Genomic DNA, 24,948 nt, shown 5'->3' on the forward strand with positions numbered 1-24,948 from the left:
ACTCGCTGTATACTGTACTTCCCACTATTTTGTTAAAAAAGTATTTGAAACAGTTGCCATTTTACCAGGATAAGCTCTCAAACAGGAGTATGCTACATTGCTGTCATCGTCACATTGTACGGTTTAATTCAGCATCCACTCATCATCTTGTAAAATAAAAGCTCTTTCATACACTGCACATTCTAGCAAATGTAGTAGGTATACAGAAATGTACTATATGCAGCAATAGTAAGTATGGTAGTATGCTATTCCGAACATAACCAAATGCTGGAAATACCAAATGCTTGGTTATTTGGAACATAACCAAATGCTGGAAATAAAAGGAGACCCCTCTTCCTTACTGCGAGCTCTCGCATGCCTCCGTTCCCACAGAGACGTCAACAGCATACGAGTCGGAGAGCGCACGGTTCATCAGGGTACAAACAAGTGTTGTTTTTTCTATTCTCGATGATCGTAGCGTTATGCATTTATCGGTACAAAAATAATGTCACAGGCACAGCTTTGTTGCATAAAAAAAAGAAAGAATCGATTTGGTTTCGTAGAACAGCCAGAACTGGAGACCTGCAGTTCAACACTCTATTGGCTCTGTCCCAAAACCTAGTGAGCTGCCTACATAGGCAGCACTTCAAGGCATTATAGGTGCTCCCCACGCAAAGCCAGTTTAAAAATGTAGGCTGCGTGATTATGCCGCCTTCTAAGGGTGCGTTTACACGACAACGATGCACTGAAGCGGAAAAAATGTACTTTGCACAATTTGTCAAAACGTTCCCCGTTCAAATGGATCCGCGAAAACGACTAAAAATGGCGTATTCTGTTGCGAGGCCAGTAGTTGGTGATGTCACTTTGTAAAGAAACACTACGCGTCTATAGATGAATATGTAATACACATGCGCATAATGTCACTGTTTTCACAAATTCACGGTTTTGTAATTTACATGGAGACGATAACGGTATAGTTAAAAAAAAAAAGCACTATGAAAAAGTTTTCACACCCCAAACCTTTTACGTTTTTAGTTGATAACGGTGTTGTGTAAACGGCCCCTAAGAATGTATTCTTTTACACAAACATTTTACTAGGTTTTAGGAACAGAGCCTCGATATTACCAAGACCATAATGAATTCTGTTTAAATATTTAAAGAGAAAGCACACAGTAAGCAACGATCAGTTTGCATACTTGGTGAGGCCATTCGAGAGTGGCAGTGTTTTTTGCGACTCCTCTTCAGGTACTGTAGGTGGGTGTTTTTCAGTAGCTTTTTGCCCACACAGAACAGCTCAGGGTTTTGAAATGTTTAGACAGGTGTAAGTACCTTCTGTAAGTGTTTATTTTATTATGTTGGGATCTTTTATCTGCTCTCTCAGTTCATTAATGATGGGTTTTCTCGATGAATATACTGTAACCAATGAGCTTTAGAGGTAGACAGGGGATGCTGGCATCAGCAAAAGGTACATGATTCTGTCTTGAAATTCATTCTGGATTTATGAAATGCAAGAATAGTGCAATGTTTAGCATTAACTAATATTTTAGAGCCATTTCAACCAAGCTTTCACTCAAATTACTAAAATTAGGACTTAAAAAATTGTTTTTGAGTCAATATTACACAGTTACGTCACAGAGCGCTGAATTAAATGTTTTGTGTCTTTTCTTTTGAAAGTACTTGGACATGAATATCCTGTTTTTCTCTTAAAATAGTGTCCGGACTAGTCTTCTGCCCTTGGCTTTGATTCGTGGGAAGGTTGCGCTGTTTTCGTTGCCAAGAGACGGAGACCCTGTTGGTGTATTTCCTCCTCTTCTCCTTAACAGGAAGTCCACGCTAGCTGAAGACATGGCATAGAAGACGTTTCCTGTGGGAGGTATTATTAGCTCTGTGGAGGAAGAAAAGAAAGACAAAGAAATACTCATACAACCATAAAAAAGTAAATAATATTTTTTGTTTAAATAATTTGGATTAAATAATAATAAATATATATATACACTACCATTCAAATGTTTGGGGTCAGTAAGATTGTTATTTTTTTATGTTTAAAAAAAGAAGTCTTATGCTCACAGAAGCTGCATTTATTTGATCAAAAAATACCATAAAAACAGTAATATTGTGAAATTGTATTACAATTTAAAATAACGTTTTGCATGACCCTGAACAGTGTCACATGATACTTCAGAAATCATCATAATGCTGATTTGCTGCTCAAAAGCATTTCTTATTACTATCACCGTTGAAACGAGTTGCTGCTTAATATTCTTGTTGAAACCGTGATAAGATTACCCCCCCCCCCCCCCCATTTATAGGAGATAGTAATCGTTTGTGACAATTCAATGTGCCCTTGTTGAATAAAAGTATTCATTTCTTTTTAAAAATTGTACTGACCCCAAACTTTTGAGCAATAGTGTATATTCATGTATTTTTTATTTGATTGACAGCTGTGTTATTTTTTTATCAAAATCACTGTCAAATCATTATGCCGAGAATAATGTTTTCTCAATTTAGGTATGACTGTATGATATTTAAAAGAATGTGACATCACCTTTCCCCTCCGGCAGCAGTTGGATCAGCTCGTATTTGGAGGCTTCTTGGGCATTCTGGTTGTGCTTCTCTAATGCAGAACTGATTATAGTGGGTGTTTTATCATTACTAGTGACCTGAGGCAGCACAGAAAAGAAAGTATACATTAGAACAAAGAGCGACAGAATCCATATTAAACAGGAGCTGACATGAAATGCCAACGTTGGTCTGATGTAACACTGGACTGCTGCTGTGAAATACAGCAGTTTCAAAGCCCAAAAGTGTGGGAACAGTTTTTTTACTTTTCACTTTCATTTGACTTTTGTTTGTTAGATTACCAGAATGCTTCTATACAAGTTGCCGTCATGTAAATCCATCCGTATTCTGATGATTCTGATCTCAGGCCCCGCTTCTGTTTTGTTATTGGTGGGGTTGTTGCCACAGGAGACAGACCGCCGGTGTGATTTGACAGCTGTAGTGGGTGTGGTCAGGACAGAGGGCGTGGCATCATTAGGCGGTGGTGACGAATCAACATCCAGACAGGAAACAGATGGGGATTTCACATGCTGAAATAGAGTTAATACAAATTATGACAATATTCTTCGGAATGGTTCACCTAAAAATAAGAATTATTTATTCTTATATTAAATTAATCTTTATATAAAAGAATATAAAATTAAGAATGAATCAAGTCATTCCAAATATACTATTTTGCTAAATTAAGCATCTCTTTTCCATAAATTGAAAGAATACAGAAGATTCACCATAAGCTGTTGAACTCAATAAAGAACAAACCAGATTTTGGCAAGGATTTGTGGGGGGTTGCCAGGGTGTTGCTAAGTCTTAAAATGCCCATGTTATATTACCGTTAAGAGACCATTCACATATCAACACCAAAATACCGGTAAATTCTGTGATGTCAGTCAGTCATCGGAAATAATCTTTAAACATTGCGCCGTTGTTTTCATTTTCGCGCATGAGGAGAAGCACTTTAGTTTCACTATCTGTTCAATGTGAAAAAATGTTACTTGCATTTTTTTTTTTTTTTTTTTTAGCAGTAAAGACAGTAGTGCGAAAGGGTTTGATGTCTATGGGTTATTTCTTCTGTTTTGTTGTTGAATCTCATATGTGCTCAAACATATTCTAAAATCTCACACATTTTGCTAAACGTCCGTTTTTTTTAGGCGAACTATTTCTGATGTCAAAAGCTAGAATATTGGTCTTAAAGTGTGAGTTTGAGATATATAAAAGAGCCATATTAAAAAAGAATTAGTTCCACACTACCAGTCAGAAAGTCAGACGCACCTAAAGATTGTTTATCAATAATATTTTCCTCATTTTGGAATAATAGAATAAAAGTCTAATGAAAGCTTGTTGGCTCATCAATTATAAAATAAAACATTTCTGGAAAAAAATGTAAGGAAAAAAAGAAAAGCATAAGCCTTCAAATTAAAATGTATTTGGATCATGAGAAACACAAATTCAGTCAAATGTGTCCTACCTTTTGTCTAATAGTGTGAATTTTCACAACATTCATGTGAAGTGCACAGAATAAAAGGTTGTCATGGATCAATTCCAAAAAGCAATTCTAAAATGCTATAAAGAGCCTCTGTGGGCTCTCAAATAATAAATATCTCAAAGCTGCTGATAACACTTTAGAAGCCGGGCTTTTAAAGGCCCATTACTGCGAAGTAATCAAAATAAACCTTACCTTGCAAAGCTTAGAGAGCAGGTGATTGACAGGAGACGGGAAGTCAAATATGCCATCAGCATCCATTGTTGCGTTTGCCACGGCTGAGAGGGCACTGTAACGGGAGAAAAGAACGATCTTGTCACAAACTGTATTCTGTCAGGAGGATCTTTGCCACGTGCTGCTTATGACATTGATTCTTTCCGAAGAGACTGTAACCTGGAGTATAAATACAAAACTCAAAATCAGCAGTAGCTTTGAAGTCACATGCTAACTGCAGACGATAAGTGTGTCTTTGTCCTGCTTTAAAACCTCATTTCGTTCGACTCGAGCAGCATCACGGTGCTTAAGTGCTCATGAAAGAAACGTCTGTGTGTGCATGTCAGGGACTGGGCTTGATCCTCAGAATAGCCTACAGCAAGATTGTCATGAATAGTAAAAAAAAAAAAAAAAAAAAAAAAAGGATCATACTACGGAATATAGTACTGTTTTCTAAAAATGACCTACAAATACAACAACGCTGAATGCAAATAATAATATGCAACTACCGTACACATAATTGTGTATAGAAAATTGTATAGAAAAAGTGTGTCCAATATTTTTATTATTATTATTTTATATATATAAACACATTTTCATATTAAGAAAATGAAACTATTTGATACAATATATGATCTTCTTGTAATTGTACAGCACTTTGGTCAATTCTGGTTTGATTTTGAATGGAAAACACTAATGTTGGACTCTACAGTAACAAATGCTGTGTGGTTATTCATGTAGGACATGTTTACTGGACATGATGTTCTTACTCGGGATGCTGTGTGATGATCACTGTAGGGTTCGAGCCACGGCCAGGACTCGGCTCGCCCGGTACTTCAATCTGATTGGACAGCTTGTAGCTATTAAAAAAAAAAAAAAAACGCATGGTCAACATCATATAGCCAAACGGTGTGTATCTGAGTCGTTCAGCATAGAGTTACAGAAGTATCGCTGACCTTTCCTCTTCTCGTAGAGAGGGTACGCTGTGATACCACTGAACAAACGTCTCGTCCGTTCTGAAAATGCTGTTTTTACATGAGGACTGAAGGAGGCGAATTTGAGCAATGACTTCAAACTCCTAAAACCAAGAGAATGGGATGTTAATACCTTTTTAACTTCTTTAAAACCACAAATGAATAATATAATCAAGTATATAATGTCCAGAAACTCACCCTTCGTCTTTTATCGAAGTTAATGAAGCCATTCTGCAAGAGAGTAAAGTTTGGTTCACATTATGACCTGCTTTGGCTTATGCAAATTTGACTGTTAGTTTTGTCTTGACACATCTCGATTTTATCAGATGATTTTTGACAAGCATTGTGAAACCACTGCTATTTTTATACCTCACAGCTGGACGTGCTGCTGATACTGTCTATTTTGTCTTTTTCTGTTAATTGTGTTTCATGGCGGACTGAGAACTATACATCACCTCCAATCTGTCTTTGACTGCAGTGTCCAGCATGGTGAGATCTCTGAGGTAGATGCCCAGGTATGGCACAGTTCCCTGAGCACACGACTACAAAAGAAATACAGGATGGGGATTGTTTCGGTATCAAAGATTACAAACGGTACATTACACTGGGATCATATTAAATTACCCTAGTGAAAAATAAATATACAAAAATCTATTTGACGTACATTTATTTTATGCTAAGTATACTAAAAATACATTTACATACTTATGTACTTAATATAAATACCCTGCATTTGTACTTTTAGTATACTAAACTAATCAACTTAAAGTCTGGAACAACTGATTTAGTACTTCATGCACTTTAGTTATCTAGAAATAGTGCTGAGGTCCAACTAAAGATATACTTAAGTATATTTGATTATGCTAAAAAGTGTGTGTGTGTGTGTGTGTGTGTGTGTGTGTGTGTGTGTGTGTGTGTGTGTGTGTTATTTAAGAATGCTTACCCCAGTAAATCTCCTGTTGTTCATTTTAGTGTCATGGTTTGCAAATTTGGAAGTCCCCTCCTGTAGAATGAAAATGAATGTTGTGCATGTTGTTACAGAGGCATATATAATTACATTAAACTGATTCAGTTCGGTTCCTGTGTTTGCAAAATGTCTCTGTATGATGCATTAAAATCAGGCATGTTGAATTACACAACAAGCGCAGACAGTGCATGAAACACAACCTCACTGAATCTGTGATTACTCGTTCTTTTCATGTCATCAGTCGCTCCCTTCAGGCCATGCTAAATTGATGCCGTTCTCTACGGCGATGAAGCACAGAGCATCGATTGGCCTGATATTTTCCCATCAATGCATCGCCATGCTCTCTAATAACATTAGTGAAAACGCTGTTTGAATCGGCTGCTTTGTGTCGTGGTGTGACTAACCTCTTTGAGTAGCTCGCGGCTCTGGGAGTAGTTGTCTTTCTCTGAGAAGATGTCAGAAAGTTCCTCGTATCTCTTCACAGCTTCTCTGTCAGCATAGAGGAAAAGACTTGAGGTTATTCGGTGCCGCTATTGTTAAAAAGTATGCAACATTCTCATGTACCATGCATCATGTCTTACGTTTCAATGCAAATGGGAATTATAACTGTGACCATGACTTTACAGATTAAAGGAATATTCCAGATTAAATACAACTAAAATGTTACCATAGAAAATAATTTGTAAAAACAAACTTACAATCCTATACAGCAACAAAAGTTCTTTTTTTTTAACCAAATTATATTTTACATACACATTTTCAAATTAAAAATCGATTTTGCTTAAATCTTCAAATGCTAAAATCTATTTTAAAATGTAAAAAAGATAAATTCCAATCTTAAAATACATTTTCGGTAAATGCAAAATGTATTTGTTTATATATATATATATGTGTATATATATGTGTGTGTGTATATATATATATATATATATATATATATAAATATATATAATATTTGTTATTCATTTAAATTTATATAATATAATTATATTTATATATTATATTAAATATATCTGTTTAAGCAATATATGTTTTACCATTTTTACCATTTTTATTTATATATAATATAAATTATATAAATGTATATACAGTATATAAATGCAATTATTTCTTAAATATATACATGAATGTGTGTGTATTTATACATAATAATTATACACAGTACACACACATATATTATGCAAACACAAACTTTTATTTTGGATGCGATTAATCACGATAAATTTTTTGACAACCCTAATTTATATATATATAAATAATTATTATAATAATTATATATATATATATATATATATATATTTTGCATTTTTTGCATTTTTTTTGCATTTTTAAATGTATTTCAAATATATCAGAAAATATGTTTGCCATATGGGGTGTAAAATCTATGGGCCAAGCTGTTATTCACACAAATAAAGGTTTACTTTAATAATATCCCTTTAATGCACCAACAAGTAAACGCAGACCTGTCTGTCTCATGCCAGGTCTTTCTCAGTCTGTGGATTGGGTTACTCTGCAGTGCTGATAGAATGGCATACATTGAGGAGAAGTTTTTCCTGGTTCTGCAGGCCTGTTTGGGAGACAAACCACACACATGTGAGTCATTCATCCTGGCTGATGACATCATCAGTGTCTGTGTCTGAGTTTACAGTTAAACTGCTCTTACTTCTGCAACACTGATCCATTTCTCCAGCAGTCTTGCTCTCTGTTGGCTCTTCAGACCCGTGTTCCACAAGGACGAGGCTGTGACGGCATTAGTTAAGCGATTAAACTGCTTGATAGTGGCTCTGGCCGACCAGCACGCTCCTTCCTGGCCCTTCTTATCTCTCTGAGACCATAGAGACCCCAGACAGTGATAGGGCACCAGCTTCAGAAATAGATCCTTAAGGAAAAACAAAAGGATTTCATTTAAGGATATTACAGACAGGTCTAAGATGGTCAAAGCCCTCAAAAAAAGTGGAAAGCTGTGGAACATTTTACTTAAAAAAAAATATTTCTAGTATCAAAGTAAACACAGATGTAAAGATAATGTTTGTGAGCGGTATGATCAGACTCACTGTCTCAATCCTGGTCAGCTGTTCTGCGATCACACTGGATGGAAACCCTAGGATGCTGGTGGCATCAAACTCCGAGGGATCAGGAGGAGACGTCACGCCTTTGGTGGGGTCTGTAGAAGATCAAGACGGTATGAAATGAATATGACAGAGTGGACAACTCTAACCAGCAGTCAGAGTTCAACATAAATGCTTCCTAAGAGGCAAATGTGCTTCTAAATGAAAAAAGTAAATAAAAGAAAAAAGTTTGGGGTCAGAAAGATTTTTTTTTATTAAGAAATAAATTATTTTATTCAGCAAAGATGCATTACATTGGTCAAAAGTGACAGTAAAGACTTTTATGCCACAAAAGATTTCTATTTCAAATAAATGCTATTCTTTTGAACTTTCGATTTAACAAAAAATAGTTTCCTCAAAAATATTAAGCAGCAACTGTTTTCAACATTGATAATAAGAAGAAATGTTTCTTAAGCAGCTAATTAGATTATTAGAATGATTTCTGAAGGATCATGTGACACTGAAGACTTAGAGTAATGATGCTGAAAATTCAGCGTTGCATCACAGACATTAAATATATTAGAATAGAAATTTTAAATAGAATTAATATTTCAAAATATTACTGTTTTTACTTTATTATTATAATAATAATAATAATAATAATAATTAATTACATTTATATAGCGCTTTTCTGGACACCCAAAGCGCTTTACATAGAAGGGGGGATCTCCTCAACCACCACCAATGTGCAGCATCCACCTGGATGATGCGACGGCAGCCATATTGCGCCAGAACGCCCACCACACACCAGCTTACTGGTGGAGAGGAGACAGAGTGATGAAGCCAATTAGTATATATATATATGAGGATGATTAGGAGGCCATGATGGACAGAGGCCACTGGGGAAATTTGGCCAGGATGCCGGGATTACACCCCTACTCTTTCGAAAGACATCCTGGGATTTTTAATGACCACAGAGAGTCAGGACCTCGGTTTAACGTCTCATCCGAAGGACGGCGCTCTTTGGCAGTATGGTGTCCCCGTCACTACACTGGGGCATTAGGACCCACACAGACCACAGGGTGAGCGCCCCCTGCTGGCCTCACTAACACCTCTACCAGCAGCAACCTGGTGTTCCCGTCTCCCATCCAAGTACTAACCAGGCTCAGCCCCGCTTAGCTTCAGTGGGAAACCAGTCTTGGGCTACAGGGTGATATGGCTGCTTATTAATCAAATAAACGTAGCCTTGGTTGGCATAAGAGAACACATTAATCTTGCCAACGGTTTTATAAGCTTACAAAATTCATTGTTTAAAACTGCAACTGCAACTCCCAATGTTTTTAAAAATTGTATCGAACAGTTTCTAGCCAGTGAAGAATATTATATTTAGTTTGACTATAGAAATGTCCCTGACTTTTTGGGATTGTATTAATTTTCATAAATTTTCACTAACCATTTTAAAATTCCTAGATTTAAAGGTTTTCCGTGATCATTTAAAAATAATAGTTTGACATTCAAGATATTATTCAAATTAAGTCAATCAAATCTAAGAATTGCATACTAAGGTTGATGTCATTTTTTCCCCCTCATTTCAAAACTCAAGAACTTCATGTAGTAATATATTCCTGCCACCAAAATGAAAGTCCATGTTCTTGTGACAGGGGGCAACAGGTGGTTTTACAGTGACACTGACAAGCTTGTGATGCTGCAAGTGACACAATAACCTGCACTGTCTGTCACAAACGGTGAAGGACTACCTTTGTCAAAAAGCCAAATATCCTGACCTGAGAGTGAGCCAGACAGCAGTGTCTTCTCCCTCAGCTCCTCTGTGATCCTCAGCAGCCGGCCCCTGATCTCGGCCCCTGAGGAGTCTTCTGGGAGCAGGGGGCCGATCCGCTGCAGGCAGGAGGGATCGCTCAGAGAGCGGAAGTCCTCCGGATAGTCACTCAGCCATGTGCTGAACACCGTACACACCGCCCTGAACACAGCAAATGCCCAGAAACACTGTAGCTTTACTATCACAATAACCGGCTATTATTCAGTTCTGTTTATAGCTTGATGTGTTCAGTAGTACATACTTGTTGAACATTTGACGAGTGTTGCTTTTGTTCTCACCAGGAGGATTTCCCAACCTAGAAAATTGTTCATATGAAAATTAAGGGTTAATGTACAGTCAGTTATTACTGAAAATAATTGGTATATTAATATAATGGGAAATTGTGTGATATTGTACAACAGCATTTCCAGAAAAGTTGGACAATTTTGTAAAATGCAATAAAATCGAGATTTTTTTATTTATTCTCTCGAACCTTTATTTATCTAACGAAAATACAAATAAAAGACAATGAACAATATTCTCTCGTGAAATTTGCAACTAAGTGGATCCACGACCCATCTTAGGGTGTAAAAAGAGCATCTTCAAGCTATCACAATACCCTCACCTTCTACCAATTCTCCTGCTTCACCTTCACCTGTGTGTCAAAACTGTTTCACTCGCATATTCTGTTAGCTTCTCTGTCCTAATTTTTTGGAGTGTGTTGCTGCCATCCAAATCTAAATGTGTTTATATTTACAAAATACATTCAAGTTGGTCATTGAAAACATTGAAAATCTTTTTATTTTTACTTTCGTCAGCAAATAAAGGTTCAAGAGAATGGACAAATCACAGATTATTGATTTTATTGCATTTTAAAAATTGTCCCAACTTTCTTGAAATGGGGTTGAACATAAGGTTGGGTGATATTGCTCAACAATCTCAATATGTTGGAGTGTGTTGATGATAGTTGATGTGTGCGTGTGTGCGTGTGTGCGTTCGTGCGTGCGTGCGTGCGTGCGTGTGTTTAATATTAATTATTGTTGAGATTTAAAATGTTTAATGCAATAAGTAAACATTAAGAAGGCATGTTTTTCACCAAATAAACACAAAGGATTATATTTGATGATTTTCTTTTATCCATTTTTTTACCAGTGTAACAATATTCAGCATAATACTTTTAGAAAAACGTTGAAAACATTGTGATGCATAAAAATGCTGTAAAGGGACTCATTTTTGAGTGATCAATCATTCAAATGAATCAGTTAATTCAAAATTCAATGCTATATGTTATATCTTGTAAGACATACAGTAAGGCCCGGTTTCACAGACAGGGCTTAGATTAAGCCAGGATTAGGCCTTAGTTCAATTAGGGCATCTTGAGACAAAACAATGGCACTGACATATTTTAAGATATGCCAGTGCAAGTTGCTTTCAGTTAAAACTTCTCAAACATGCATTTTAGTCTATATATTTTAGGGTATATGTTTATGTTTGCACTATGCTGTTCGAAGACACTGTGTAGACAGAGTAACTATTTCTCTAACTATACAGGTGCTTTACCTGTCAATCAGGATGTCCAGCACTCTCTGGGTGGAGGTGAAGGTGCGATAGGTGGAGAAGAAGATGGAGATGAAGGAGGAGTCGCCCATGGAGAAGGAATGCAGGAGATGGAGGACCAGCTTTTCCTCTGTCCCAGCTTTGACGTGCTGAGAACGGGACGCCGTGGACTGGGAAGAGAGAAGTGAAGACGTCAGGACAGAACTTCTGGATGACACAGCATTGAGCCTCATTAATGAAGGTGGGACTTACCCGTGGGACGTTGGGGGAATCGCGCCCTTGTTTCACCACCACAGTGTAGATGATACCGTCTTCCTTCATTTCAGACACAGTGGACTGAACCAGAGAGAGATCAAGTAAGAGTAAGTAAGCAGTCATTTTGCTGATATTTTTATCCAAAGTGACTTCAAGTACAGATTACAAGATCTTGGGGCTAAGAGCCTTATTCTGGGTCATATTAATAACAACTTATTGTTTGCTCCTTGCAAGACTTATTTGTCTTGTATAGCCAAACTTTTGATTCAAGTCTGCTCTCCACTTCACTGACATGAAAAGTGATCAATCACATTTTATTTTCTTCCCCCACATGATCCTTCAGAAATCATTCTGATATGCTGATTTGCTGCTCAAGAAACATTTCTTTTCATTATCAATGTTGAAAACAGTTGTGCTGCTTCATCATTTTGTGGAAACCACGATTCTTCAATAAATAGAACATTCACAAGAACAGGATTTTTTATTTTTTACTGTCACTTTTGATCAATTAAATACATATATCTAATGCAAGTATTAATTATAATTTTATTTATTTTATATCTTAGGCTACGTTCCGACTGAGTGCTACACGCCATCTTGTTATTGTTCTCTTGCGCATTGAGATCAGTTCACACTTGAATCTGATATTGGCCACATTATTATTATTTTTAAACAATGTGAACAGCCAACCAAATTTTTTTTTTTTAATCTGATCTGAGCAATAAATCAAAATTGAGCACTAAATGCCATTGCACACTGAGTCTGAAATTTTCATATGTGTTTTTTCGTATACGTGATTCGGTCGCTCTGAATTGTCAAAGCACCATTCAAACACCATTCAAACTGCTTGGTACGGATGCGAAAAACGCAGAGAATCAAACCCGTTTCGATTTTTTTATGACGGACGAAAGTTTCGGAGGCAGTTTGCAAGCGTGATTGACATAACGTGAGGTCGTATTTATTTTTTAACGTGCGAAAATTTCGGATGCGAATTTCGGACTCAGTGTGCAATGGCCTTAAGACTGCTTGTCTTACTGACCCCAAACTTTATAACGGTAGTGAAACAGCTCAAAATAAAAATTTTACTCTCCATTTTTCAAAAATGTTTATATTTTGTGTGCAATATGCATCAGAAGGTAAAGTGAACATACTGTGTGCAGTCCTTAGGCATACTAGCTGAGGCTGAGACTATACCTTCATTGGATTTTCATTCTTTCAACTACTACACCACATTCTAAGAGAAGTACGTTTTGCTGCAGCTGACACAGACTGTTATAAGAAAGCACTTTTTTATAGTCTTACCAGGTCCAGTGGACAGTACCATGTGGTCTTCATTGGGGATGAATCCCCCTAATAGAACACAGACAGAAAATGTAAGTGCATCATAGATTTTGAATGTAAACACTGTTTAGACTGGAAATGCAAACATGTAGCAAAATGAATTATTGAGATTAAACAAATCCCATTAATTACAAGTGTGAAAACTGATTGTTTTCCAACAGGTTTCCAGAACACTCACCACATCTCCCATTGGTTGGACAAACAGATTATCCCACCCTAAACTCACACCATTGGTTGAGCTGGTTAGGATGCACTCAACCTCATTTTGAAATGGCTAAATATCAGCCCAGTTATTCAGCTGTGCTATTAGCTTTCTATTCTTACAACGGCTGCATTTAAAGCAAGGTAAGCATGAATGGCCAATGTGTCTGGTTTGACATTTAAACCCTAAAGGCTCTAAGGCACCACATTTACATGTTATCTCCAATAAAAACTTAATGTAGGAGTGAAATCTCTTCATACAAGCTTCTGACTCAACATGCAGCTCTTAAACTGACGTTTGTATTCGAATGCTTTTGATTTAATCAACTCATCTGACCGAGATTTTCCGACATGAAAAATGCATGAGGCAACGGCCAAAAACAAACCCAGTGACAAGGTTATGAGTAAGTGTCTGAGACGTCCACATGCTTTGCGGAAGACTGACACACATTGATAACTTTCTAAGATCAATGTTCAATATGAATACAAATTTAAGATCTTTACTAAAAAAAAGCAGCTATTTTGCCTGGGCATTAAATACTAAATTGTTTTAAAGCCCACAAGATACTTGAAGAAAAGCCCTAAGCAAACCAGACATTCAAATATTACCACAGTTCCAGTTCTCCTGCTCAAAATCATTCAGTGTTCTGTGTACCACAAATTGAAAAACAACACAAGGAAAAATGCTACCTTCAACTCAGCGAGTCCAGACAGGCAGAAATTTGCCAACTTCCTTGAAATCCTTAGAGTTTGCCGGAAAACTGCATTTCCTTCAGGCCTTTTCATCTGTTCGATTATATCTGTTTTTCTAGATGCTGTTCTTAGATGGGTGTTGATTTTATTCGGTGAGATTCTAAGTCAATCTGTCTTCCCCGCTCCAATCTCACTCTTTCTGTTATGGAGCCGTTCAAACACACCTGAGCTTGTCGCTAGGCCAACCCCCTCTACACACACACACACACACACACGTCACAAGGGCACTCCTGTTACAGACTCGCACCACAGTATCTCTCTTCCTCCATTCATTCAAGGGTGAATCACACAAAACCTCTGGGGCATATTTCAACTCAAATTTACCTTACCTTAAGTCTATTTTAGGACCAAGAATTTGTACTTTATGATGTTATTGTTTTGTTGACATTATTTATATTTATGGAATGCAAATATATGCTTCTTCCATACAGTAAAAGTGGATGTAGACCAGTGGTGGTCAAGGCGAAAAAGCAGAATAAAAGCATAATAAAAGTCCATGTAAATCATGCAAAAATCACGAAAAGAGTCTTCCTTTTCTTCATGCAAATATAAATTCGTATTTTGATTTTGGGGCGAAAAAATTATAATTATTTAAAAAATAATATAAATAAGAAATATAATATGAACAAAACATAATACATGAATGTCCTTTAGTCATGCAAATAATGTAAAAAAATCTTAATGATCCTAAAAATAGGTTTCCTTTTCTTACTTATTTTGATTTGGGGGGGAAATATGACTGATAGTTCTCATAAGCTTTAAACATGTAGACAAATGCTTGATAAACCTGTTTGGCGAAGTTTGAAGCGATGAATGAAGCCGGAGTAAATAAATACACACGACTGTATTGCTTCAGATTTCAAGAATGGCAACCTTTGCGTCTACTGCTGTATGTAAAACAGCCAACGCTCTACGCTTGATCTTAAAAGAGATCTTCTTTAAAAAGCAATGCGTGACTTGACAAATGGCTGCTAATAAAACACAGGGCAACACCTGTTTATCTAAAAGGGATACTCGGCCAAAAGCACATATTGACATAAAGAGGGTGACATGCAGTGCAGGTGTAAGGGCTTCGGTTACACTTTATGCAGTCCTGAGGGCGATGTGCGTTGACCACGCTTATTACAACCCATTTTCTATATATTATAGTGTTGTTTATATGTAATGAAACAGATGAGTTCAGCTGACGCTGTGAGCCACTGCCACAGGTGATGAACCACAGACATAAAGTTATATTAGTCGAAGCCGAACTGAAACTTTGCTGAAACCAAGCCCTTGATCACCTCAATCTAGGTTTTTTTCTTTTTTTTTCTTTTTTTTCTGCAATTGTTGTGTATGGGTGTTTGATTAAAAAGGTGAAAGATCCATCTCATTCCAAATTTTTTTTAAATAAAGTTTGTAGTTATATATAGTTTATATAATATAGTTAATTTACATTTTCTAAAGAACCCATGCAAAGTTCTCTGCCACAATGTTAATGGTGTTATCCACTCCGAATCTGGGCGGTTGCTAAGGCATTGCTGTGCAGTTTCTGAGTTTTTTAAGTTGTTGTAGTGTGTTGCTATGTGGATTGGTGGTTGCCAAGATGCTGCTTTGCAATTTGTAGCATAGCAACACCCTGGCGACTGCCCAGAATGTATAGCAATCTTCAAAGCAGCATGCTAGAAACCAGTCAGAATCTGGGTGGTTGCCAAGGCATTGCTTTGCAGTTTCTAGCGTGTTTTGAATAGTTTTAGTGTGTTGCTATGCAGTTGCGGGTGTTCTGAGTGGTTTCTAGCATGTTGCTATGCATTCTGGGTTGTTGCCAGTTTCTAAGGTGTTTTAAACAGTACTAGTGTGTTTTAATCGATTAATTGTGAATAATTGCATCTAACATAAGTGTGTGTGTGTGTGTGTGTGTGTGTGTGTGTGTGTGTGTGTGTGTGTGTGTGTGTGTGTGTGTGTGTGTGTGTGTGTGTGTGTGTGTGTGTGTACAGTATATACACATATATTAGTGCTGTCAAATCGATTAATCACATCTAACAAAAGTTTGTGTATACACACACACACACACACACACAAGCATTATATATATATATATATATATATATATATATATATATACATACACACACACACACACACACACACACACATTATATAAACACAAACTTTAATGTTAAATGCAATAAATCGCGATTAATTGATTTGACAGCACTAGTTTATGTGTAGAAGCACAAGTTTCCCGTGTTTAGTTATCATTCATGTTTGTAGCACAAATGGAACGAACTGCATGTCAATGTATTTACTTATGGTTCGAGGTTTTGGATTACATCTGTAACCCAGAGTTGTGAGCAACGATAATAGTAAAACTTGCCTTTGCAAGTCCTTTGATATGCAACACAAGGTGCAAAACTTCTTCATTTCGATACCATTTACCAATCCTCTCTGAGTCAAGTTTGGCATTAACCTCATCAGCTCATTAACACACACACTTTTACAGTAGCTGTTAATATCATGTTGTGAAATCCACACTCACTCTTGGGTACGTTTGGAAACTTTGTGTTTCGCCTTTAGGTTAAACCAGCTGTGAGTTTCCATGTCTTTTCTCGGGCAGCAGGAAATGCATAATAACTGGACAAACACAGGAAACAGGACATGCTGTCATGTCATGCTGCCCTTCCTCCCCCCACACACTCTTACTCTCTCCTGTATTCACAAGCGTTCGCCTCAGGGGAGGGTGAACAAGAAAACCTCTATAGAATTTCCCGAGACAATATCAGCTGCTCGGTGTTTACTATCCTCTCTGCTCCTTAGGGGAGATTGGGCCAATTGTAACAGAAGCCAATTGTAAACAAACACATTTTCTTTTAGTAACAAACAGGTCAGCGTGATGATGACATGCCACGTTCATACTGCACCAGAATCGATTGTCAGTACTGTATTTGAGTCCTTAATACGGTTCATTTTGGGGTGAATTATCCCTTTAAAGAATTAAAAACATACACTGTAAAAAATGTCTAACCTCCTCAACCATCTATATTTTTCAATTGGCTCAAGTGAAATTCTGCAAAATGATCAAATTAAATTTTCAGAATTTCACTTGGGCCAATTGAAAAATTTAGATGTGACCAGACACTAGAAAATTTTGAGTTGGGGGCAAACATTTTTTTTTTTTTACAGTGTGTTATTCCTGACTGACAACAGTGGGGGTGGGGGGATGAAAGAATATTATTTAGCATATCAGGGCCATCCTTAGGTATACATCCTTATATACAGGTATATTCGGAGCAGTCTGTGAGTTATGAATGAAAATGCCCCTGTTCTCCCCTGCTAATGCGACTACACCTCCCAGACATTAAAAACCTTATGTCTCTGCCGGCCGCATTCTCACTGAAATGCATCGTGAATACATCACAGGGGAGCCATTTACAAAGACCTATTGTTTCTGCCTCCTTTATGAATACCTCGTCTCGCTCTCTCTTTTATCTCTCCTCTTCTTGTGTTCTCATCTATTACTGCATCGACCAACTTTTCCTCTTTCTCTGCTAATGGAAATCACACCGTGACTGGCTCTGAGCACTCGCCACTGCCGATCACAATGCAGCTTAATGGAAATCAGTCAATCATTTCCACACTGTGTTGTTGAGAGGTTTGGTCGATGCAGTGCTGGCATTTCCCCGCAGCCGTTTCTGCGTGACACACGGTGCTTCATGTGGCCCACGGTGCACCATTCTGGGGACATAATGAGCGCTCTGTAGACAAACTGGGTCAGATGAGGTTTGTTTTTAGCTAAACAATTATCTAGCCCTCCTAGCTCTCCACCCTCAACATATCTCCCTCCCTCCCTCCCTCTTTCTCTCTGTTTTTATGTTACACCCAGATACACACACACACACACACACACACAAGGAAGTTGCACGGTGATGACTGCAAACACATTTTGACCTACACATATGCATCCTGCCTCAGTCATTAAATAATCAAGAAAGGGCCGGATCTAGTTTCATCCTGTTGAGACTACTCTGGCCTTGCTTTTGTGTCATCTGAGCAAGTCTGTACAAAAGAGCCAGTGTGATTCGTAGTGGACTTTTCTTTTGCATTATTTACCAAAGAGCTGTGAGCTGGTCATGTGACCTGTACAGGAGGGAAGTTACTACAGTGAACTGAGCCAGCGGGGCTTCTGTTTTTAGACCGGTGAACCCACGTGTTGAATGAGTTTTACCTTGGTGTAGCAATTTCTAGTCAATACTCAGGATGTTGTGACAGGAAAGAAGTCCGGGGCCTTGACCACCATAGACACGGACACATGCTCAATATTCAGATTAGAGGTTGTTGATCAATATGGGGTTTTCAATGAAAGATTCTTGATTTTCTCAATTGGGTTCTCCCCAATATAACTCAATACTACAATTATATGTGTTCATTCAGTTATATTAAAGAAAAAGCACTGTTTTTTTTCTACTTTGATCTGATATATAATAATATATCAAATAAATAACAATACATTATTATTATTATTAAATAATAAACATATACTTTTATATTAATAATTTAAATGCTGTGAAAATAATGCTTTTAGGCTACTTGTGTTTTTTGATAATAATGATGATAATGATGATGATTATAATAATAATGAAATAAAAAGCACTGCTTACTTAATTTATTCATTTATATACAATTTATATATACTCTGTTTATTTTATATGTTATTACCGGTATATAATTATGTAATTATTTTATTTACATATATAATTATGTTGTAATTTGAATAATAATGAAATAAAAATCACTGTTTACTTAATTTATGTGTTTATTTATTTTATATATAATTTTGTTATATATTGAATTTTGTTTTATATATATTCTGTGTTTATTATATTTGTATGTATATATATGTGTCATTATTTTTTACATATATAATTATGTTGTCATTTCATTTATTATTATGAATAATAATAATAATTCTATTACTGATTTTTTTTATCTTTAATCTCAAATTTTTCTTCTTTTTATTAGGGCTGTCAAAAGATGAATCGCATCCAACATAAAAGTTTGTGTTTGCATAATATATATGTATATATACATTCATGTATATATTTAAGAAATATTTGCATTTATATACTGTATATACATTTATATAATTTATATTATATATAAATATTTTATATATAAATATAATACATTTTTCTTAAATATATATATATGATTGTGTGTGTTTTTATATATATAAATAATTATACACAGTACACACAAATATATTATGCAAACACAAACTTTTATTTTGGATGCGATTAATCGCGATTTATCTTTTGACAGCCCTACTTTTTATTTATTGGCCCTCTCTTTCAAAACTTTGTTTTGATGGGCGTGCCACATCCGAGACTTGGAAGTAAATGGCCTCCTTTGAGGAAACAGTTTTCAAGTTATAATTAAACACCACAGTTATAATTGACAAAGGATGACTTACGGTGTTTTGTGTAAACGGAATAATGAATGAATGTACCATTGTTTGTCACACTGTTGTTGTTATACTGTAGGCTAATCATAGCTCATCCTTTCGATAAAGTGAAAAACGTAAACATTGTCATTTGCAGTATCATCATGTTTTAAGTCAAATGAAACGTGTAATAATGTCTTACTGATGACAAGACGGATCTCGTTCACTGAAACTATTATTCAGAATTACAGCGATTGGATTGGATTTTAAAAACTAATCCACAGTAAAATAAAGCGAACGAACGAAACGGCGTCTTACTGATGCGATCTGACTGGAACTTTGTTAAAAAATCTAATTCATCCACGCTTTCCTAATGTTAGGATCACTGTGTTTTTCCACAACTCGCCACTTCAAAACATCTTGTAATTTTGTTGCTGGAGCGTTCCTGTGTTTCTCGGATTTACTACTACATGACATGTGCAAATTGCTGGGCGGGGCTAAAGTGGCAATGACGTAGAAGGCGTTGATCTTCCTCCGCAGAAGGCGGTCTTTCGTCGCACTATGATGTAATAATGTGAAATCAGAAAAGTCGTCGCTTGGCTGCAAAAGCTATTTTTGAACTAACAAGGAAGTTCTCAGTTCTGAAACTTGCAGGATATTTTTATAGTCCACTGACCTCTTATATGCCAAAAGATCAAGGAAAAATGTTTTTTTCTCAATTCATGACCCCTTTAATAAAGTGTATAATAAGATGTCGTGGCTCCTTTGATTTGAAGGAAACACTTGATATGTGTGTGAGCTACTTGACGTGTAATCTCCAACCCGCCTGCAGCAGCTGACGGTGTACAGTATAAACAGAGCATGAGAACACCAGGTCACTATCAGCTGTGCACGAGAGCTTTTGCCTCAGACTGATAAGAAACTCACCACCCCGTAGTACTTCTAAAACGAAACTGCTCAGGCTAAAACAAACACAAAGAGGACAATCGGAGCACCACATGAGTGCATTTGAATTTTATTCACTTTCAGCCTGGCCTCTTTACATCACCACAGTTAGTTATGCAATAGATCCCCTTTAAACGAACATTTGCAGCTTGTTACTGTCTCCTTCAGTCAAACCAAAAGCAGCTTTTCTAAGAACCAAACAACTGTAGCTTCAGTTTCCTTATGATTATGTGTCTCATGAGAACGAAGCATTCAACACTTCAGATGAAAACACTAAGTGAAAGGGTCACAACTCAGCTGAATATCCTGTTTCAAGGTTTAATACACAAGTGTAAGCTGATCTAAGACACAAAACACCAATGCATTCAGTAAGACAAAACATATGTACTGTATGATAAATGTGTGCCCTTCTCTTAGGCATAGAAACGCATTGTAAGGGTAAGCAAGGAAACCCAATGAGGAAGACCTGGTCCAAGAAATATTTCTCTCACTTTGGTAGAAATTCAAATGATGTTGTTGTGGGTTGTATTAATGTGCTGTAACCAAGGTAAAAAATTAACCAGAACTTTAAAATGCAAAAATGCCCCTTCTGTGAAAATATGGGTGTAAAAGATTCTGGCTATTTAAAATGCACTCTAAAGTCCTGTTCACACGGTAACGATAACTGTACCGGTAACGATAATGATATATGCCGCATTTGTCATTTTTTGTATTTAAATAGGCAAATGCTTATGAGTCTATAGCCGCGTTTCCATTACAGATTTGTACAAAACTTTTGCGATTTTTTTCGAAATATCGATACAAAACTATTGCGAAATGACAGAGTTTCCATTAACCGATGTTATGCGACTAAAACGTATTTTTTTTCTCTCGCGAGAAGTAATTACAAAAATCATGGCAACGGACGTTGGTAGGTTTATATATCACAGCCACCGTGACCGCACTAGACGTTATTTTTATTATTATTATTATTATTACAGTATTCCTGTAATTCTTTTGTCTTTTATGAATTTAATAAACAACTCGGTCTCGTATTCTGTCCAAACACCTTCTAAGTCAGGTGACTGTAAATGCACAAAAACTGTTTCCATTGCAGTTTTGTGAAATATTTATTTTTCAAATTGCCTGAAAAACCACCTGATGTGAGCGTAAAAACTTTTTAGCGATAAATGAGAGTTTTTGCGAAATTGACGTGTTTCCATTGAGCGTATTTTCAATTCGCAATTTCAATTTGCGCAATTTGAAGGGTAATGGAAACGCGGCTACAGATTGGATATTTTTTGCAATGATTATTATGTTTCTAGCATGTTATAAACAACCATGTAGGAAGACACATCATGGTCATATTCCAGGATGACAATGTCAAGATTCATCAGGCTCAAATTATGACCAAAAATTGACACACCTCTTGATGGAAATAACATCACAATATTTGTTTCCATGAAGAGGTTCATCAGTGTTTGGTCAAGATCGTGTATTGACAATGCAAAAGTCTCCTCCGGCACATCCCAAAGACTCTCAATGAGTTTAAGATCTGGACTCGAAAGGAGCCGATTCATGATTGTGAATTCATGACAAATGATTATTCATCCTCCTCACAACCATTCTTTCACAACTTGAGCCTGATTAATCATGACATTGTCATCCTGAAATATGACCATGATGTGTCTTCCTACATGGTTGTTTAAGAAATGAAAAGCTACACACTCCATCAGTTAGGGTTAGAAGAACTGTTTTCAAACATATAACATGCTAGAAACATAATAATCACTGCAATAATGATCAAATCATAGACTCTTAAGCATTTGCCTATTGAAATCCAAACTTTTTGTCCTGGCAGTGTGTATATACAGTATACAGTATGAATGTGTGTATGAATGAATGTCAGACGTACTTCATCCGTCATGTTGTCACTGTCATGTGACCTACGGCATCAGTTGCGTTGCTTCACCTCCATTCACAAATTTTCTCCCGTGGCCTCATGGGATAGTAAAGTTTCCATCGTATGCACACTTCAGAATCTCGCCGAAAGTATTAATAAGTCATTTGGTTATTTTTCGCCTACTGTTTTATGAATAGGCCTACTATGAATTTGGACATACTACTTGGCTCACATACTGTTTTTTTGCCTACTTTATAGTATGGAAGAAGGCATATTCAGATGCAGCGATAGTTAAAACATTTTTTTTCAATTTTGCCTATACCTTACCTTGAATATTTTTGTGGAAACCGTAATACATATTTTCAGGATTCTTTGATGCATTTTAAAAGAACAGCATTTATTTGAAGTTTATTTTAAAATTATAAAAAATATTTTAACTATCACATCCTTGCTGAATAAAAGTATTACGGTAATTTCTTTAAAAAAAAAGCTTACTGACCACAAGCTTTTTTTTTGTTTGTTTTGTTTTCATTGATTTTACATTCTCCCCGCAGGTTAGACAGACACACCGCAGTACTATACTAATATATTAATGATGATAAGGAGTGAATCGTGACATCATTGCCATCTTACCTGCGTGTGATCTGCATCCCTGTGTTCGTTCTCCTTCCACAGCTGATCCGGAGGTCCGTGGACCTCTGGCTGTAGGGGTCGATACCCAATGAGAGGCACTTCTCTCGAACTCACTCCAGGCAGCTCGACTCCAGATGTTCTCATACTACGGGGGAGCATGATGGTGCCGCTGGCCCATACAAAGAAAACTGAGGTCAGTTGGAGAGGAACAAGCAGCAACAGGGAGTCATTCGCCCTGGTAGATCATTTGTTTTCAGCATTTACATTTCCCTTTGCCAAGAGACAACTTCAAATTTGAATGCAGGTCCCTCCCTCGCCTCGTCTCCTTTCCTTCACTGGTATTTATATTAGGCTTCAGATAGAGATCTCTTTCAGGAAGAGACGGATGGAAGAGCGCAGCTCACCATCAAAACTCAATGCCATTCTCACAAACAATAACCAAAATCGTTAATGTCTTTCAAACAAGTGCAAGTTCATAAACATGACACATTTTGAACTGCTCTTTTGAATGCATCCATTCACTAGTCAGGGATAAACATGTATTAGTGTGCAAAACAAGACTGAATTAGGTCAAACCTCACAGGAAAATAAAGCTTTCTATCATCTGCCCCTAACCCTGCGTAAAGCACTCAGCTTAACTGCGTTGTTTCCAGTTTACTGAATCTAACAGGGAAGTACGATCAAATAATGTCATTTAATGTCTCGCACGCTTTTATTAATGACTTTTCTCTCGTGGACTTACAGTTTGTAACAGCTCTCAGCACATCCTCTCTCTACATTCGTAGGCACTAAACACCTCTGCGCGATGTCAGCAGAGCGAAGCGCATGAATACCTGTTAGGAGACCGATATCACGTCCATCCGCCCTGCGTGTAGATTCCTCGGAAGTCAGAGTTTCTGCGCCTCCATATCTCTCCTCTCCTGCTTCGCCCGTCAACGCTTATCGGCCCGGTGAAGGCTGCGAGCTGAGCGGGTTGGTGAGGTCTGCGTTCAGTGCGCTGGTGACGCGCGAGCGGCGCGTTGGGCGCAGTTCCTGCTGTTGCTGCAGCGCGTGTGGTCATTGGCTGGACGCACCGATGAGAAGAGTTGCCCGGTAAATTCAGAGCTGCTTCTTCGCAGCATTCACAGCAGCGTCGGTGATCAGATCTACACACAACACACCGGACGCGTCGCGACAGAACTAGTTTTTTGAACGAAGCTGTCGGGAAGCTAAATGCAACGCATACGCAGTCTTTATTTTTGACGCTCTGCATAGGCTAGTTACTTTACTTCATGTTCTTTTATTAACCAAATATTTTTATTTTTTATTTTGCTTTAGATATATATATATATTATATAATTTGTATTTTTATTATTATTTATTAATGTTGCTGCTTTACTTCAGTCAACTTATATCCCTCATTAATCTGTAATAATTCTTTTTTTGGCATTTACTTTTTTTTTAAAATCATAAAATTTAATACATTTATTTTTCTTATTTTATTTTGTGTTGCACTGCTACTTTATCCACTTTTTTCCCTCTCAACCATTTGAATTAAAAAAAAATATTTTTAAATATAATATTTTATTTTTTGCAATTATTTTTTACTTTATTGTATTTTGCTGCCACTCCAGCCATTTTATTTCCCTCATTCATCTGAAATAAAATAATAATATTTTGAAATGATAATTTTTGCAATTACTTATATATATATATTTTATATAGCCTAGACCTACATATTTTTATTTTTCTGCTTTACTCCATTCACTTTATATCCCTCATTCATCTGTACTAAAATAATTGTAATTTTAAAATATAATTTACATGTTATTTTTGCAATTACCTTTATTTTATTTTATTATTTCATTTTATGTTGCACTACTCTATCAACTTTTTTCCTCTCAACCATTTAAATAAAAAATATTTAATTTTTTAATATCATTTATT

At 36.6% G+C, this 24,948-nt stretch overlaps 1 protein-coding gene and 1 long non-coding RNA gene across 5 annotated transcripts; one reads left to right on the forward strand and one right to left on the reverse strand.

Annotated features, from left to right (window-relative positions):
* Window positions 1-1,432: 1,432 nt before the first annotated feature.
* rgl2 (ral guanine nucleotide dissociation stimulator-like 2) lies at window positions 1,433-24,076 on the reverse strand. 4 transcript variants are annotated; one of them, XM_079624666.1, is made up of 20 exons: window positions 23,856-24,031; window positions 23,023-23,191; window positions 13,151-13,198; window positions 11,846-11,929; window positions 11,597-11,763; window positions 10,299-10,352; window positions 10,005-10,198; window positions 8,227-8,336; window positions 7,836-8,051; window positions 7,636-7,739; window positions 6,577-6,661; window positions 6,149-6,208; window positions 5,661-5,747; window positions 5,404-5,436; window positions 5,188-5,309; window positions 5,002-5,091; window positions 4,214-4,307; window positions 2,841-3,068; window positions 2,525-2,639; window positions 1,433-1,864 (listed from the first exon to the last, which is right to left on the reverse strand). In XM_079624666.1, the coding sequence occupies exons 2-20, from the start codon at window positions 23,179-23,181 to the stop codon at window positions 1,683-1,685; spliced, it is 2,232 nt and encodes a 743-aa protein (XP_079480792.1). In that variant the 5' UTR covers window positions 23,182-23,191; window positions 23,856-24,031; the 3' UTR covers window positions 1,433-1,682. The 4 variants fall into 4 exon arrangements, with proteins under 4 accessions (XP_079480792.1, XP_079480793.1, XP_079480794.1 ...); XM_079624667.1 differs by having other exon boundaries at window positions 23,765-23,953; XM_079624668.1 differs by lacking the exon at window positions 13,151-13,198 and having other exon boundaries at window positions 23,856-24,076.
* On the forward strand, window positions 11,707-13,474 carry LOC307004985. The gene is made up of 4 exons (XR_013799196.1): window positions 11,707-11,834; window positions 11,920-11,955; window positions 13,145-13,221; window positions 13,351-13,474. It is a non-coding gene; the product is annotated as an uncharacterized lncRNA (long non-coding RNA).
* Window positions 24,077-24,948: the final 872 nt, after the last annotated feature.

This window comes from Phoxinus phoxinus, assembly GCF_949152265.1.
Source record: "Phoxinus phoxinus genome assembly, chromosome: 10".
NCBI lineage: Eukaryota > Metazoa > Chordata > Actinopteri > Cypriniformes > Leuciscidae > Phoxinus > Phoxinus phoxinus.